Source organism: Mixophyes fleayi, chromosome 10 (assembly GCF_038048845.1).
Source record: "Mixophyes fleayi isolate aMixFle1 chromosome 10, aMixFle1.hap1, whole genome shotgun sequence".
Lineage (NCBI taxonomy): Eukaryota > Metazoa > Chordata > Amphibia > Anura > Limnodynastidae > Mixophyes > Mixophyes fleayi.
The window spans coordinates 104,328,606-104,342,282 of record NC_134411.1 but is presented as its reverse complement, the minus strand read 5'-3'; the positions used below and the strand labels follow the sequence as shown (position 1 = coordinate 104,342,282).

General features: G+C 50.1%; 1 protein-coding gene across 1 annotated transcript; it reads right to left on the bottom strand.

The window, feature by feature from the left end:
• Window positions 1-2,372: 2,372 nt before the first annotated feature.
• On the bottom strand, window positions 2,373-12,979 carry GOT2 (glutamic-oxaloacetic transaminase 2). Its single transcript, XM_075189420.1, has 10 exons — window positions 12,857-12,979; window positions 10,163-10,319; window positions 7,833-7,961; window positions 5,416-5,475; window positions 4,843-5,004; window positions 4,643-4,747; window positions 3,978-4,128; window positions 3,685-3,850; window positions 3,462-3,612; window positions 2,373-2,914 (listed from the first exon to the last, which is right to left on the bottom strand). Exons 1-10 carry the CDS (start codon window positions 12,928-12,930, stop codon window positions 2,792-2,794), a joined length of 1,278 nt encoding a protein of 425 aa, XP_075045521.1. The 5' UTR covers window positions 12,931-12,979; the 3' UTR covers window positions 2,373-2,791.
• Between the last annotated feature and the right edge of the window lie 698 nt (window positions 12,980-13,677).

Genomic DNA, 13,677 nt, shown 5'->3' with positions numbered 1-13,677 from the left:
AAAGATGGCCTTGCCCCATGAACTGACAATCTACGAGGTGTGGGGAACACACTATACAGAAGGTAACGATAGCCTTGCCCCATGAGCTGACAATCTACAAGGTGTGGGGAACACACTATACAGAAGGTAACGATGGCCTTGCCCCATGAGCTGACAATCTACAAGGTGTGGGGAACACACTATACAGAAGGTAACGATGGCCTTGCCCCATGAGCTGACAATCTACAAGGTGTGGGGAACACACTATACAGAAGGTAACGATGGCCTTGCCCCATGAGCTGACAATCTACAAGGTGTGGGGAACACACTATACAGAAGGTAAAGATGGCCTCGCCCCATGAGCTGACAATCTACGAGGTGTGGGGAACACACTATACAGAAGGTAAAGATGGCCTTGCCCCATGAGCTGACAATCTACAAGGTGTGGGGAACACACTATACAGAAGGTAACGATGGCCTTGCCCCATGAGCTGACAATCTACAAGGTGTGGGGAACACACTATACAGAAGGTAAAGATGGCCTTGCCCCATGAGCTGACAATCTACGAGGTGTGGGGAACACACTATACAGAAGGTAAAGATGGCCTTGCCCCACGAGCTGACAATCTACGAGGTGTGGGGAACACACTATACAGAAGGTAATGATGGCCTTGCCCCATGAGCTGACAATCTACAAGGTGTGGGGAACACACTATACAGAAGGTAAAGATGGCCTTGCCCCATGAGCTGACAATCTACAAGGTGTGGGGAACACACTATACAGAAGGTAAAGATGGCCTTGCCCCATGAGCTTACAATCTGAGTTGTGAGAACATATGATACAGAAAGTCTTGCCCCATGAGCTCACTATCTATGAGGTGTGGGGTACACATGAGTTGTAGAATAACAATGTAGCTGGGGGAGGGGACAGTGTGTGCGGCTGCTATAAGGCAGCAGCATTATCAGCCACCAATAATAAAGCCGCCATTGGAGACTGACGTTCCTGGGCAGCTCCCGGTGGGGGGTACGGCTGGCATGGGGGGGATACAGTGTGAGGTGGAGACATCTTATACCAGCTGCTGGCAGCCATAACACCGATTATCATAACTGAGCAACTTCATCTGCTGCATCGTGTGGTTCTCTGTCAGACGGGGGTAACTGTGTGATGCTCACTGCTGGGACAGAGGTGGGAGATTTACCAAGTGGGCGGGACATAATGAAGCCCCACCTACCTCAGTAACATATAGAGTGACAGGACCACCCATCACACCCCGGCCACGCTGTGCGTACCGGGTGTAATGTCCTTGCTGCAGGTAGAACCGGCCGCTTTCTGGAGTCCGGGAGGTTTTCCTCTAATTCGAGTTTCCTGGACGCTCTACGAGAAGTTAACTAGAGTCTAGCGCGGGGTTTCTCCAATCCAGTCCTCAGAGCCCTAACAGTACATGTTTTCCAGATCTCCCTGCTGGAGCACAGGTGTGGTCATTACTGAGTGATACATTATAACAGACCCACAGGTGATATAATTATTTCCTGGCACCTGCACGGAGGACTTGATTGGGGAATCACCGAGTCAACATCCTCTGTAGTGGAAGATTGGACATTAATGCCCCTTTAAGGGTAGATTATCAGGGTTATGTGCTCACTACGCAGTGGTTGGAATATGGGGAGAGCAAATTCTCTGAACAAGAGGTAAAAGTGTAATTTTTGGAGCAATCAGATCATTTTATAGGGACATCTTTCAACCGATTGGCTTTGAATACGAACCACACTTCACAGCAAATTTTTAGCTACAGACAAATTTCAGAGGATCCCAATCATGAGCGGATGGGACATCAGACCGGAGAGAACTGAGAGCAGGAGCCCAAGTTTACATATAGGAATGAGGGGGGAAATGTATGAGAGAAGTAGAGGCGCAGGGAAGTACAGGGGGGGGAGCAGAGGATCAGAGGGAAGTTGTTGGTTATATGTGCAATGATTGTCTCTCATTTATTCAGCTTCTGACAGGTGAACAGAGAAAACCTGACCTGCAGATAGCCGATATGTGCAGTGTGTGTGTCCCCGCTTTATAAAGTGCAGGACAGCAGGGAAATATAACATGTTCTACCCAACCGCTCGGACATAGCAGAAGAGGGCCGTGTATTTGTCAGATTTTGGCTCTGCAGAGACCAAGCTAACACCTGTGGGCCCCCACGTAGTTCAGCCTTAGGATCTGGTCATGAACTCCCGGCCTGCACATAAGCAGAGATCCAGTCACAATAGAGAAGATACAGAGCTCAGGAACACCCCGTTCAGATACTGAACCCCCGGTTATTAGGGCATCGAGAGACCCACATTACACAACACAGCCGGTAGCAAAACGTTTCTGGAATAATCTGAGGACAAACGACCACCTGAACATTCCCAAATGGACTTTATTGAAAACAATACATTCAAAGTGTTGTTCATCTCTCCCCCAGATATCAGCACCCTAAGACTGTCACAATGGTTGGTGATATCACGGCAAAGGGTGATGGGGCCAATAATTAAACCCTTTTATTTATAGGCTAGAGAGGTGCAGAACAGCAAGATGGGTCCCGATATCCAAGCGTGAGCTGTCGTTTCCCCGGAGCGGCTCCAGGACTGACCTGTCCCAGAGTCACACACTTCTTTTCCTCTAAAGCCGCAACAAGGAATCAGTTCATGGAAAGCGGAGACATCTAACACCGGGATATCTGTAACAGTTCTAAAGGTAAATACATCAGCGGGTGAAGCGTTCTCTGACCCCAGTCAGGGTGTCAGGGGAGAGAGCGGCTTTCTAAACGTGGGGACTCCCTCACTTGGTGACGTGATGGATGGCGTGAGCAAGATAACCGACGTTCCCCGATGTGACACCGGCCACAGAGATGCGGCCGTCCTTGGTCATGTAGATGGAGAACTCTTTGGTGAGACGCTCCACCTTAGGGAGAGAACAGAAAGAAGAACATTTAATATTCACGTCAGTGAGATGAGGGTTCTCCGAGGAAACTCCTATAATTGGATAATTTGTCCCTTCCTGAAACACAACAAACGGCGTATGGAGACATATCTTATTTACACTAAGGATAAGTATTTACAGTAATTGGGGTTGTTCTGTATCGCCCGCGGCCTGTCTGCGAGGAACGGAGCGAGACCTACACATCTCAATCACTATTATAGTCCTTTCATCGACTTAAAGAAACGGCTGTCAGATACCATCAACCTAGTCATACCCTATAGTCCTAGTCCTCGATCTCCCCCCAATTCCTCTGTAATCATTACTATTACAACGGTTTTCCAGCATTTCCACAGATCACCTCATGGAGGGAGGAGAGATGCCTGTAAAACGCTAATAACTAATCCTGTGCGGCTCACAAGCCGCTGAGCACACAGTGATAACCCAATCACCTGGAAGCCGGGCCAGGTCATTAGAGCCGTGAACACTCATCTGCAGTAATAACCGTGACCCACAATCCTTTGCTGCTCACCTGTTCTGGGCGTAGGCCGGTGAAACAGAACATGCCGATCTGGTCGCTGATATGCTGCCAGCTATGGATGGAGCCCTCCTTCTTCAGGTTGGACACCAGCTGCTCCCGCATACTAATAATACGGTTGGCCATTCCCTTCACCTCCTGCAGCCTGTGGGGAGACAGTGACTTTATACAAGTCTGGACAATCACAGCCCTAGAAATCCACGCGCATTATAATTACCACTCGCCACGGAGGTCTGGCTGGGTCAGTATAGCTGCCGCTATTCTTGCCCCGTTAAGAGGAGGGTTGGAGTACATGGGACGAATCAGGATTTTTAGTTGCGATTCCACCCTCTTGGCTTCATCAACATCACTGCAGACCACGGTGAAAGCACCGACACGTTCACCTAGAGCAGAACACAGCGACCGGTCACACAAGACGGAGCCTTAGACCAACAGGACGCACAATGACCACAACAGAGATGATCAAACAATCCCTCATCGTCTTCAATAGACCATATAAAGACTACTCACCATACATCCCCATGTTCTTCGCATACGACTGGGACACCACAACATTGAGCCCCTCCTGGATAAAGTGACGCACAGCCCAAGCATCTCTGTCAATGTCCCCACTGGCAAACCCTTGGTACGCCATGTCAAAGAAGGGGAAGAGGCGACGACTCTGGAAGGAAATAAAAATAAAGTGCGGAGTGAAATCATTTAATAATAATAATCTGGGTGAATTACTAAGAGCACCACAGGGCAGCGGCTCTGCGACATAAGGGGAACGGCTGCAGAATATTCAGGGTAAACCAGGTGTGATCAGTGCCTGGGACGGGGTTTAGATTATACAGGTTCTGTGTCTTCCAGAAGCCCAGCTCTGGCCAGTATCTACCCACTGCACCCACCTTGATCACAGCAGCCAGCTCTGACCAGTATCTACCCACTGCACCCACCTTGATCACAGCAGCCAGCTCTGACCAGTATCTACCCACTGCACCCACCTTGATCACAGCAGCCAGCTCTGACCAGTATCTACCCACTGCACCCACCTTGATCACAGCAGCCAGCTCTGGCCAGTATCTACCCACTGCACCCACCTTGATCACAGCAGCCAGCTCTGACCAGTATCTACCCACTGCACCCACCTTGATCACAGCAGCCAGCTCTGGCCAGTATCTACCCACTGCACCCACCTTGATCACTGCAGCCAGCTCCTTCCACTGCTCCTTCTTGGGGTCCACGCCGGTGGGGTTGTGAGCACAGGCATGGAGGAGGATGATGCTCTGCTCTGGGATTTTCTGGAAAAGCAGAAAACAAGTTGTCCAACTAGGAAGGTTCTAGAGAGGGGTAGAGTAGTTCTGGCTCAACGAGAGTCTGTACGATGATCACTCACCGATATATCCTCCAGAGCACCAGAAAAATCAAAGCCACACGTCTTGGGGTCATAATATCTGTAGCCTTTAAGCTCCAACCCAGCATCACGGAATATTGGGGTGTGGTTACCCCAGGAAGGTTTAGGCAGATACACGTCCCGGCTGAACTTGTAGAACCTTTGCTGTGAAGAAATAAATCACATAATATTTCATCTCACTGGAATAAGTCACCAAGAGTCCAATAGGTGTCAGTCCGAGTATGTGACCGCATTGTCCGCACACGTCCAGGACTCGTCTGGAAGGGATTAAAGAGCTCAGCCCCTTATACCTCCGTCACAGCGGTCAGGGATCATTAACGTGCACATGTGAACTGATATGTTCCACTGGCGGAGAATGTATTATACCACAGTCCATGATACCGTATGTACACATAATAAGACCATCGCAGATCGAGCACCTGGAGAGACTGGCATCAGTATTATAAATCTATACAGATCATCATTGGGAATAACCATAAGGGCCGTCATTAAAGTAGAACACAGAGGAGGAGAAACGCAGCGGGCACATTAATCTGCCAATCACATCTCACTCACCAAGAAGTTGGCTCCGACTCGCAGAGACCCGGTTCCAGAGATGGTCTGTACAGTAATATACTGGAGGGAGAGAGAAAGGAAAGAGCTCAGTGTACAGACTTCATCAGATCAACCTGTAAAATATATTCGTGTTAGCAGCTTCCTGTCCCGGACGGCATCGTGACTATAAGAGGTGAGGTCTAATCACTGTTACATCAGTATTTCAGTTTCATTGATTTGGAATCTGAGCTGCTCTTATACAGACACTGTCTCATACCTCTCGTTCCATTCACTCCTGTAGACGCTACACCTCAATTAACTGGATACTAGACGGGACACAGGCTGTGGTGGATCAGAAGAGAACAGGCAATGCTCACACCTGTAAGTGTGTTACACGGGGGATACAGCCCCCACACACCCTCTGTGCTGTACACCTCCAGAGTGCTCACACCTGTAAGTGTGTTACACGGGGGATACAGACTGACGCACCCTCTGTGCTGTACACCTCCAGAGTGCTCACACCTGTAAGTGTGTTACACGGGGGATACAGCCCCCACGCACCCTCTGTGCTGTACACCTCCAGAGTGCTCACACCTGTAAGTGTGTTACACGGGGGATACAGACTGACGCACCCCCTGTGCTGTACACCTCCAGAGTGCTCACACCTGTGTGTTACACGGGGGATACAGACTGACGCACCCTCTGTGCTGTACACCTCGAGTGCTCACACCTGTAAGTGTGTTACACGGGGGATACAGCCCCCACGCACCCTCTGTGCTGCACACCTCCAGAGTGCTCACACCTGTGTGTTACACGGGGGATACAGACTGACGCACCCTCTGTGCTGTACACCTCCAGAGTGCTCACACCTGTAAGTGTGTTACACGGGGGATACAGACTGACGCACCCTCTGTGCTGCACACCTCCAGAGTGCTCACACCTGTGTGTTACACGGGGGATACAGCCCCCACGCACCCCCTGTGCTGTACACCTCCAGAGTGCTCACACCTGTGTGTTACACGGGGGATACAGCCCCCACGCACCCTCTGTGCTGTACACCTCCAGAGTGCTCACACCTGTAAGTGTGTTACACGGGGGATACAGCCCCCACGCACCCTCTGTGCTGTACACCTCCAGAGTGCTCACACCTGTAAGTGTGTTACACGGGGGATACAGCCCCCACGCACCCTCTGTGCTGTACACCTCCAGAGTGCTCACACCTGTAAGTGTGTTACATGGGGGATACAGCCCCCACGCACCCTCTGTGCTGTACACCTCCAGAGTGCTCACACCTGTGTGTTACACGGGGGATACAGCCCCCACGCACCCTCTGTGCTGTACACCACCAGAGTGCTCACACCTGTGTGTTACACGGGGATACAGCCCCCACGCACCCTCTGTGCTGTACACCTCCAGAGTGCTCACACCTGTAAGTGTGTTACACGGGGGATACAGCCCCCACGCACCCTCTGTGCTGTACACCTCCAGAGTGCTCACACCTGTAAGTGTGTTACACGGGGGATACAGCCCCCACGCACCCTCTGTGCTGTACACCTCCAGAGTGCTCACACCTGTAAGTGTGTTACACGGGGGATACAGCCCCCACGCACCCTCTGTGCTGTACACCTCCAGAGTGCTCACCTTTGTACTACACACTCTGCTGTGTGACCTCCATTGACCTCAGGTCATTACCTGGTTCCATCCACTTATCCTGTAGTTTATACTTACACTAAAATACCTGACCGACCGGGAAGAAACAGGCGCCTGCAGCACATCTCAGGAGGACAAGTTTTGCTCCCAAGTAGGACACTGTTTAGTATTATAATTTCACTTCTGTGCAGCCGTTCAGGACAACAGGATGTGTCCAGTGTGTCTGCATGTTGGCACATGGAGCTCATGTCTATATCAGTGCTAAGAAGCTGGATACTCCTATATCAGGTAATCTCCACTGTAAGAGGCGGAGAGTAGGGTAAAGATAATAACATTATCCCCTCTCTCCATTGTCCCTTCGCTTCTTGCAGAAATTCACCAAAAATAATCACCCAGAACATTGGAAAATAAATAAAAGAGAGATATTCTATCCCCAACACACCCAAATTTTGTCTGCCCCTTTAAAGGTATCTACACACTATGGAGTGCAGAGATGGTGTAGAGAACAGGATGGCGGCACAGTGAAGGCTACAAGCGGCAGATAACAGCGTTATAGGCACAGTAAGCCCTCACATGTATAGGGCGATAACAGACCCATCACTGGCCAGAGATCCCAAGAATCTAGAAACAGCGGCAGATCCAACAACTGGGTCACTGTACACAATATTACATCTATGAACTACGCACTTTGGAACATAATCCTTAAAAAGAATTGACACAGGTCAGCTAAAAATCTCCACGGTCATAAGTAGATAGGTTAGAAGCAACATTGGTAAACGCAGACTCACCCGTCCACTCTGAACAACCTCAGCGTTGTCACCAAGCGCCAGCTGAGCCGATGCCCGGGCAAACTCCGCCAAACCCCCAATAGCGAGGTATTCCTTGTCTAGGCTCTTGGCGGCCATCTGTGCCTCCGCCTGAGAAAGAAAGTAACATCAGATACACACATTACCTGGTAATATCTCGGGGGAGCGGGCAATGTCTCAGGGTACCTGGTAATATCTCGGGGGGGAAATCGGGTAATATCTCGGGGGGGGGTTGGGGGAAATCGGGATCTGGTAATATCTCGGCGGGGATCTGAATCTGGTAATATCTCGGCGGGGATCTGGATCTGGTAATATCTCGGGGTACCCGGTACATGTGGAGAAGACTACAGAATAAGATTATTACAAAAGTGGAAGCTGCTCAAATCAATTTATAGGCCATAATAGGTGCTTGAAAGGGTGGGGTTATCCTGCAAGGAAACTACACACAACATTTTTTCCCCCAGCACACTGCTATAGCCAGCAACAGATCTGCCATTTCTACTGTAGATAAAAATGCAAAAGTCTTTGTTGCACACATTTGCAAATGTATGTTTAAGCCAGTTGCAGGATAACCCCACCCTTTCAAGCACCTGTTATGGCCTATAAATTGATTTGAGCAGCTTCCACTTTTGTATTTGTCTGAGAGGCATGTTGGTGTCAGTAGCTGAGAGGGGGTACTGGCACTGAATTGCTGTTTGGAGGCTTCTGGGGTACCTCTTTGGTAAGTTGGCTCTCAATTTAAAAACACATATGTATGGCCCAAATATATGGGACTCTCATTGTTTAGAGTAGGACCATCCTATTAGCAGAAGCGCCATAGAGTGGCGGGTGGCTTAAACATACATTTGCAAATGTGTGCAACAAAGACTTTTGCATTTTTATCTACAGTAGAAATGGCAGATCTGTTGCTGGCTGTAGCAGTGTGCTGGGGGAAAAAATGTTGTGTACAGAATAAGATTATCAGATGCTCAGTACGTACATAGATTTTCCTTACTCCGCTAGATTCCGAGCGCTTCCACCAGCTCTAGTTTAGGATGCAGCGGCCCTGAGCTTTATACTGAAATTGTCAATATCTGTTTTTATTCTGTGTGTGGACATTGCTCAGTAACACTTCTATCTCATTATACAGTTCTCTAAATCAATTCTTACTCTGCACAATGTACTGTATATAAGATAATGATGGGTCTATTTACCAATGACAGCGGCAGTACAAGCGACACTTCACCCACCTGCCTGGAGACAAATTGTCTAGAAAAATGTCTATAAAAACATCTTATTAACATAGTATTCTTAATAAATAGACTCCTAAGTGTCGCTGTGTATTTGCCGTATCACTTCTTACAGTGTTGTGCTGCAGTATATAATGGCTCAGTCATACAACCAGCTGGCGCTGCAGAATTGCGCTACGATATAACTGTACTGGCGATAGCGGGGGCCCATTACAGAACGCAGACTGGTGCCAGGAAAGTTGGGGCTTTGACCTCTAACTGCAGCACATTACGTTATAATTTCTATTTGTTTTTCAGGATTGAATCAAAGATCAAGTAAACAGTTTTATTGGCAAATTATGAAAAGGTTCAAAGTAGAAGCTGCAGGACTGATATGTTACTAGCGACTGGTGCACTCGTTCCTCCCTAACTCCCAGGTCGTATGGGGACACCCTGGCCTGGAGCACACAGCTGGAGCCACGGATCATATGCATGGGGCGTGTTCTGCACATACAGTTTTACATCTGTGGACCAACAGAATCACAGTACACCCCCCCCCCTCCTTCCCTCTTAATCCAAGAGCAACGTCCTACCGACCACTCCTGAGACACGCCTCAGATGTGAGAGAACCAGGCAGTGATTCCTCGCAACACAAAACCATAGACTAACAAATAATACAACTATTTTACATGTCACTACCATTGTAATAGGACAACTGGCTAAACAAGGGACAGTTGGGTGCAAAGTATAACAGGGGTTATATCAAGACGGGGACATATGGGAAGAAAGAGTTAAAGCCACTGGCCAGACTCCTGTCATCCCCCAACATTCCAGTCCAATGTACAGTATCTGAGTATCACACGGGAAGTCTGGAAGTTACAGGTGACTAATCCCATAGGGAACCTCACCCTACGTAAAGTTTGCCTGATGAACGTGTTCCTATAAGATCATCTATATGTAACGATTTCCACCCACTGACATGAGCAGTTGCTGTCTATAGTAAATGTTTCACATCTATCATCAATAACTCTGTGATAATAGACAGTCCCTACATATAATCACTCACGTCCAGTCACATGGTGTGTAACAGTTTCAGCGCCTCACCTTCCGCACGCTGCTCAGAACGAACGGCTTCCCAGCGTCATCACGATAAGCCCCGACCCCCAGATTCATCTTCTTGGGGTTAGTGTCCCTCTTGAAAGCTTCTGTCACCCCGAGGATAGGGTCAGGGGGGCCCATCTCAACATGAGACCACCAGGAGCTGACAGTACAACAGGATCGTTAGAAGTGTCATACAGCTATAAGGGACCATTCTTTAATTGTACAATAGTACACACTGTTACCCTCCCCCCTCCATTACAAACCACAGTCATTTCAGCTGCTGTGACATCACTGCCATGATGTATGAATCCACCAACCCACATCTCAGCAAGTCTGCAAAGCTGTCTCTCAAACTCTGCCTGCTCAGATAGAGAAGCCCCTCCCTCCTAACATGGCAGCCGCTGCAGAGAAGTGAGAATGGTGAATATATTTACTTATTATTCAGCTCGGTAGGACCCAGCTTTTATGGATATCAAGGTCAAATAACGGATTTACTGGCTCTTTAAAATAACAAAACATGTAATTGGTAGATATGGGTTACAGTGCACCAGTAGTATTTGCCCCTGGGGTATATAGGCAGGGGTATGCTCAGCCCTGTTCCGGGTACACATTGATTTGCAGACTCCAGAATAGATCATTCCCCGTGTGTCACAGTGGGGGGGGGGGGGGGGGGGGTGGGGGTAATGTCAGGGACAGAGAAGGTGATCTATAAACAGCAGCCGGCAGTGAGCCAGCCCCTCGGCTGCAGGGGGGGGGGGGGGGCTGTGCGTGGGTCAGAGGATCGGATGCCCTGGGGTTGTCAGTGTGTACAGCGCAGACCACACATCGTGACTGTAGATGTAAGGACCCATCACTGGGACTGGTACAGGGACTTACTGAGAGCTGCCCCCCCCCCCCCCCAGCTCTCACTGTCTCTGATCAGTCTGTCAAATAGCCCCCCCCCCCCTCCAGGCACAGTGAGGCACTGTCCTTGAGGTACCCCCAGGTGCCAGGGCAGCAAGGCACTCGCCTGGAGATTAGGTCAGGGCAGTGAGGCACTATCCTAGAGGTCACCCCGCAGGGGCCGGGGCAGTGAGGTACTGTCCTGGATGCTGTCTCCCCCCCCCCCCCCCTCCAGGGGCAGTGAGGCACTGTCCTGGAAGCTGCCCCCCCCCCTCTAGGGGCAGTGAGGCACTGTCCTGGAAGCTGTCTCCCCACCCCCCCCCCCTCCCCTCCAGGGGCAGTGAGGCACTGTCCTGGAAGCTGCCACCCCTCCAGGGGCAGTGAGGCACTGTCCTGGATGCTGTCTCCCCCCCCCTCCAGGGGCAGTGAGGCACTGTCCTGGATGCTGTCTCCCCCCCCTCCAGGGGGCAGTGAGGCACTGTCCTGGATGCTGTCTCCCCCCCCTCCAGGGGCAGTGAGGCACTGTCCTGGATGCTGTCTCCCCCCCCCCCCCCCCTCCAGGGGCAGTGAGGCACTGTCCTGGATGCTGTCTCCCCCCCTCCAGGGGCAGTGAGGCACTGTCCAGGAAGCTGCCCCCCCTCCAGGGGCAGTGAGGCACTGTCCTGGATGCTGTCTCCCCCCCCCTCCAGGGGCAGTGAGGCACTGTCCTGGATGCTGTCTCCCCCCCCCCTCCAGGGGCAGTGAGGCACTGTCCTGGAAGCTGTCCCCCCCCTCCAGGGGCAGTGAGGCACTGTCCAGGAGGCACCACACAGGAGAAGCAGCATTTGTCAGCAGCACAATCAGCTTCATGTTAATCCTGCTGATGCCCATTTATTCTGTACCCCACAGCTGTATACAGCACAGATCTCACTATCAGACAATCACTGTATACACTGTACAGAGGCAGAGTACTGAGGACTCAGAGGTATGAAGTACTCCCAGCTGTACATGTTTAGGTACCACAGAGACATGCAGTAAAGCCCAATCACATACGTGCTGTGACCCTACTGAATATATTCATTAAGACACGTGGAGCGGAATAGACTAATCCCCACTTCCTAGTAACCATGTATAACCCCATGCACTGCAGACTGCACACGTAACATGCACAGGGTCATGTATGTACACAGGCCGCAGTCATACCACAGAGATCAGACGTGTCACACGGATCACACACATACATCCTGGGCCAGGCCGGGTTTTCATCTTCACAGGACCTTCAAATCTGTCTCCAGCAGAGAGAGACTTAACTCTGTCACTGTGTGATCCCAGCACAGCCCGACATGTACCCACTGGGGGGTGCCCAGCACCTGGCACACCCTGGGGTCACTAGAACACATCAATCACCCCAAAATACAGCCCTGCACCCCTGCCCAGCACTCTGTGACCTTGATGTGTCCTTGTCTCCCTGACAGTGAGGGGTTAATAGAGGACCCTGGACACCCGGCAGCCAGAGGGTTAAACTGTCAGCTCTGTCGCCAAGTGCTGGACACAGGGTGAGGATTATATCACTGTAATATATATATAATATGTCACCGCCTGGGCAGCAGCAGTCACCCCAATATATTATTACCCCCCCCCCCCCATACACATAATCCCCCAGTGACCCCCCAGGAGGCTCCTGCGCTATAAACAAGTCACTCCGTGGCCACCACAAGCCTCCATGTTAGAGCAACAGCTCTTGGGCCCAGTTTGTGGTTACAGATGATTATAAGGGTAATAATAACACCCGCTGCCCCCTGCACTGAGTGTAAGCTCCTGGGATCAGCCCCTTACCTGGCTCTCAGGGCCCCCACACAGGGCTGGTACCGGGTCACCCCGGAGCACAGAGCGGACTTCAGCAGAGACATGTTACCCGGAGAGGAGACAGACGGGACTGACCGGAGGGCGGGTGATACAGGGCGACACCAACACCCGGAACACAGCGCCCCCTGCGGCCGGGAGGCTCCAGCGCCACATGTACATACATCACATGTAACCTCACACATCACATGTATGTAACTGTGTGCTGGTCACACATCACATGTATGTAACCTCACACATCACATGTATGTAACTTCACACATCACATGTATGTAACCTCACACATCACATGTATGTAACTAATCACACATCACATGTATGTAACTAATAACACATCACATGTATGTAACCTCACACATCACATGTATGTAACCTCACACATCACATGTATGTAACTAATCACACATCACATGTATGTAACTAATCACACATCACATGTAACCTCACACATCACATGTATGTAACTGTGTGCTGGTCACACATCACATGTATGTAACCTCACACATCACATGTATGTAACTTCACACATCACATGTAACCTCACACATCACATGTAACCTCATACATCCCATGTAACCTCACACATCACATGTATGTAACTAATAACACATCACATGTAACCTCACACATCACATGTATGTAACTAATAACACATCACATGTAACCTCACACATCACATGTATGTAACTAATAACACATCACATGTAACCTCATACATCACATGTATGTAACTAATAACACATCACATGTATGTAACTAATCACACATCACATGTAACCTCACACATCACATGT

Coding starts and splice junctions, on each gene's coding strand:
- GOT2 (XM_075189420.1), bottom strand. CDS start 12,930: ATGTCTCTGCTGAAGTCCGCTCTGTGCTCCGGGGTGACCCGGTACCAG. Junction 4,129..4,642: donor AGCTGGCTGCAGTGATCAAG/GTGGGTGCAGTG, acceptor ATTTCCTTCCAG/AGTCGTCGCCTCTTCCCCTT. Junction 2,915..3,461: donor CCGGCCTACGCCCAGAACAG/GTGAGCAGCAAA, acceptor TCTCTCCCTAAG/GTGGAGCGTCTCACCAAAGA.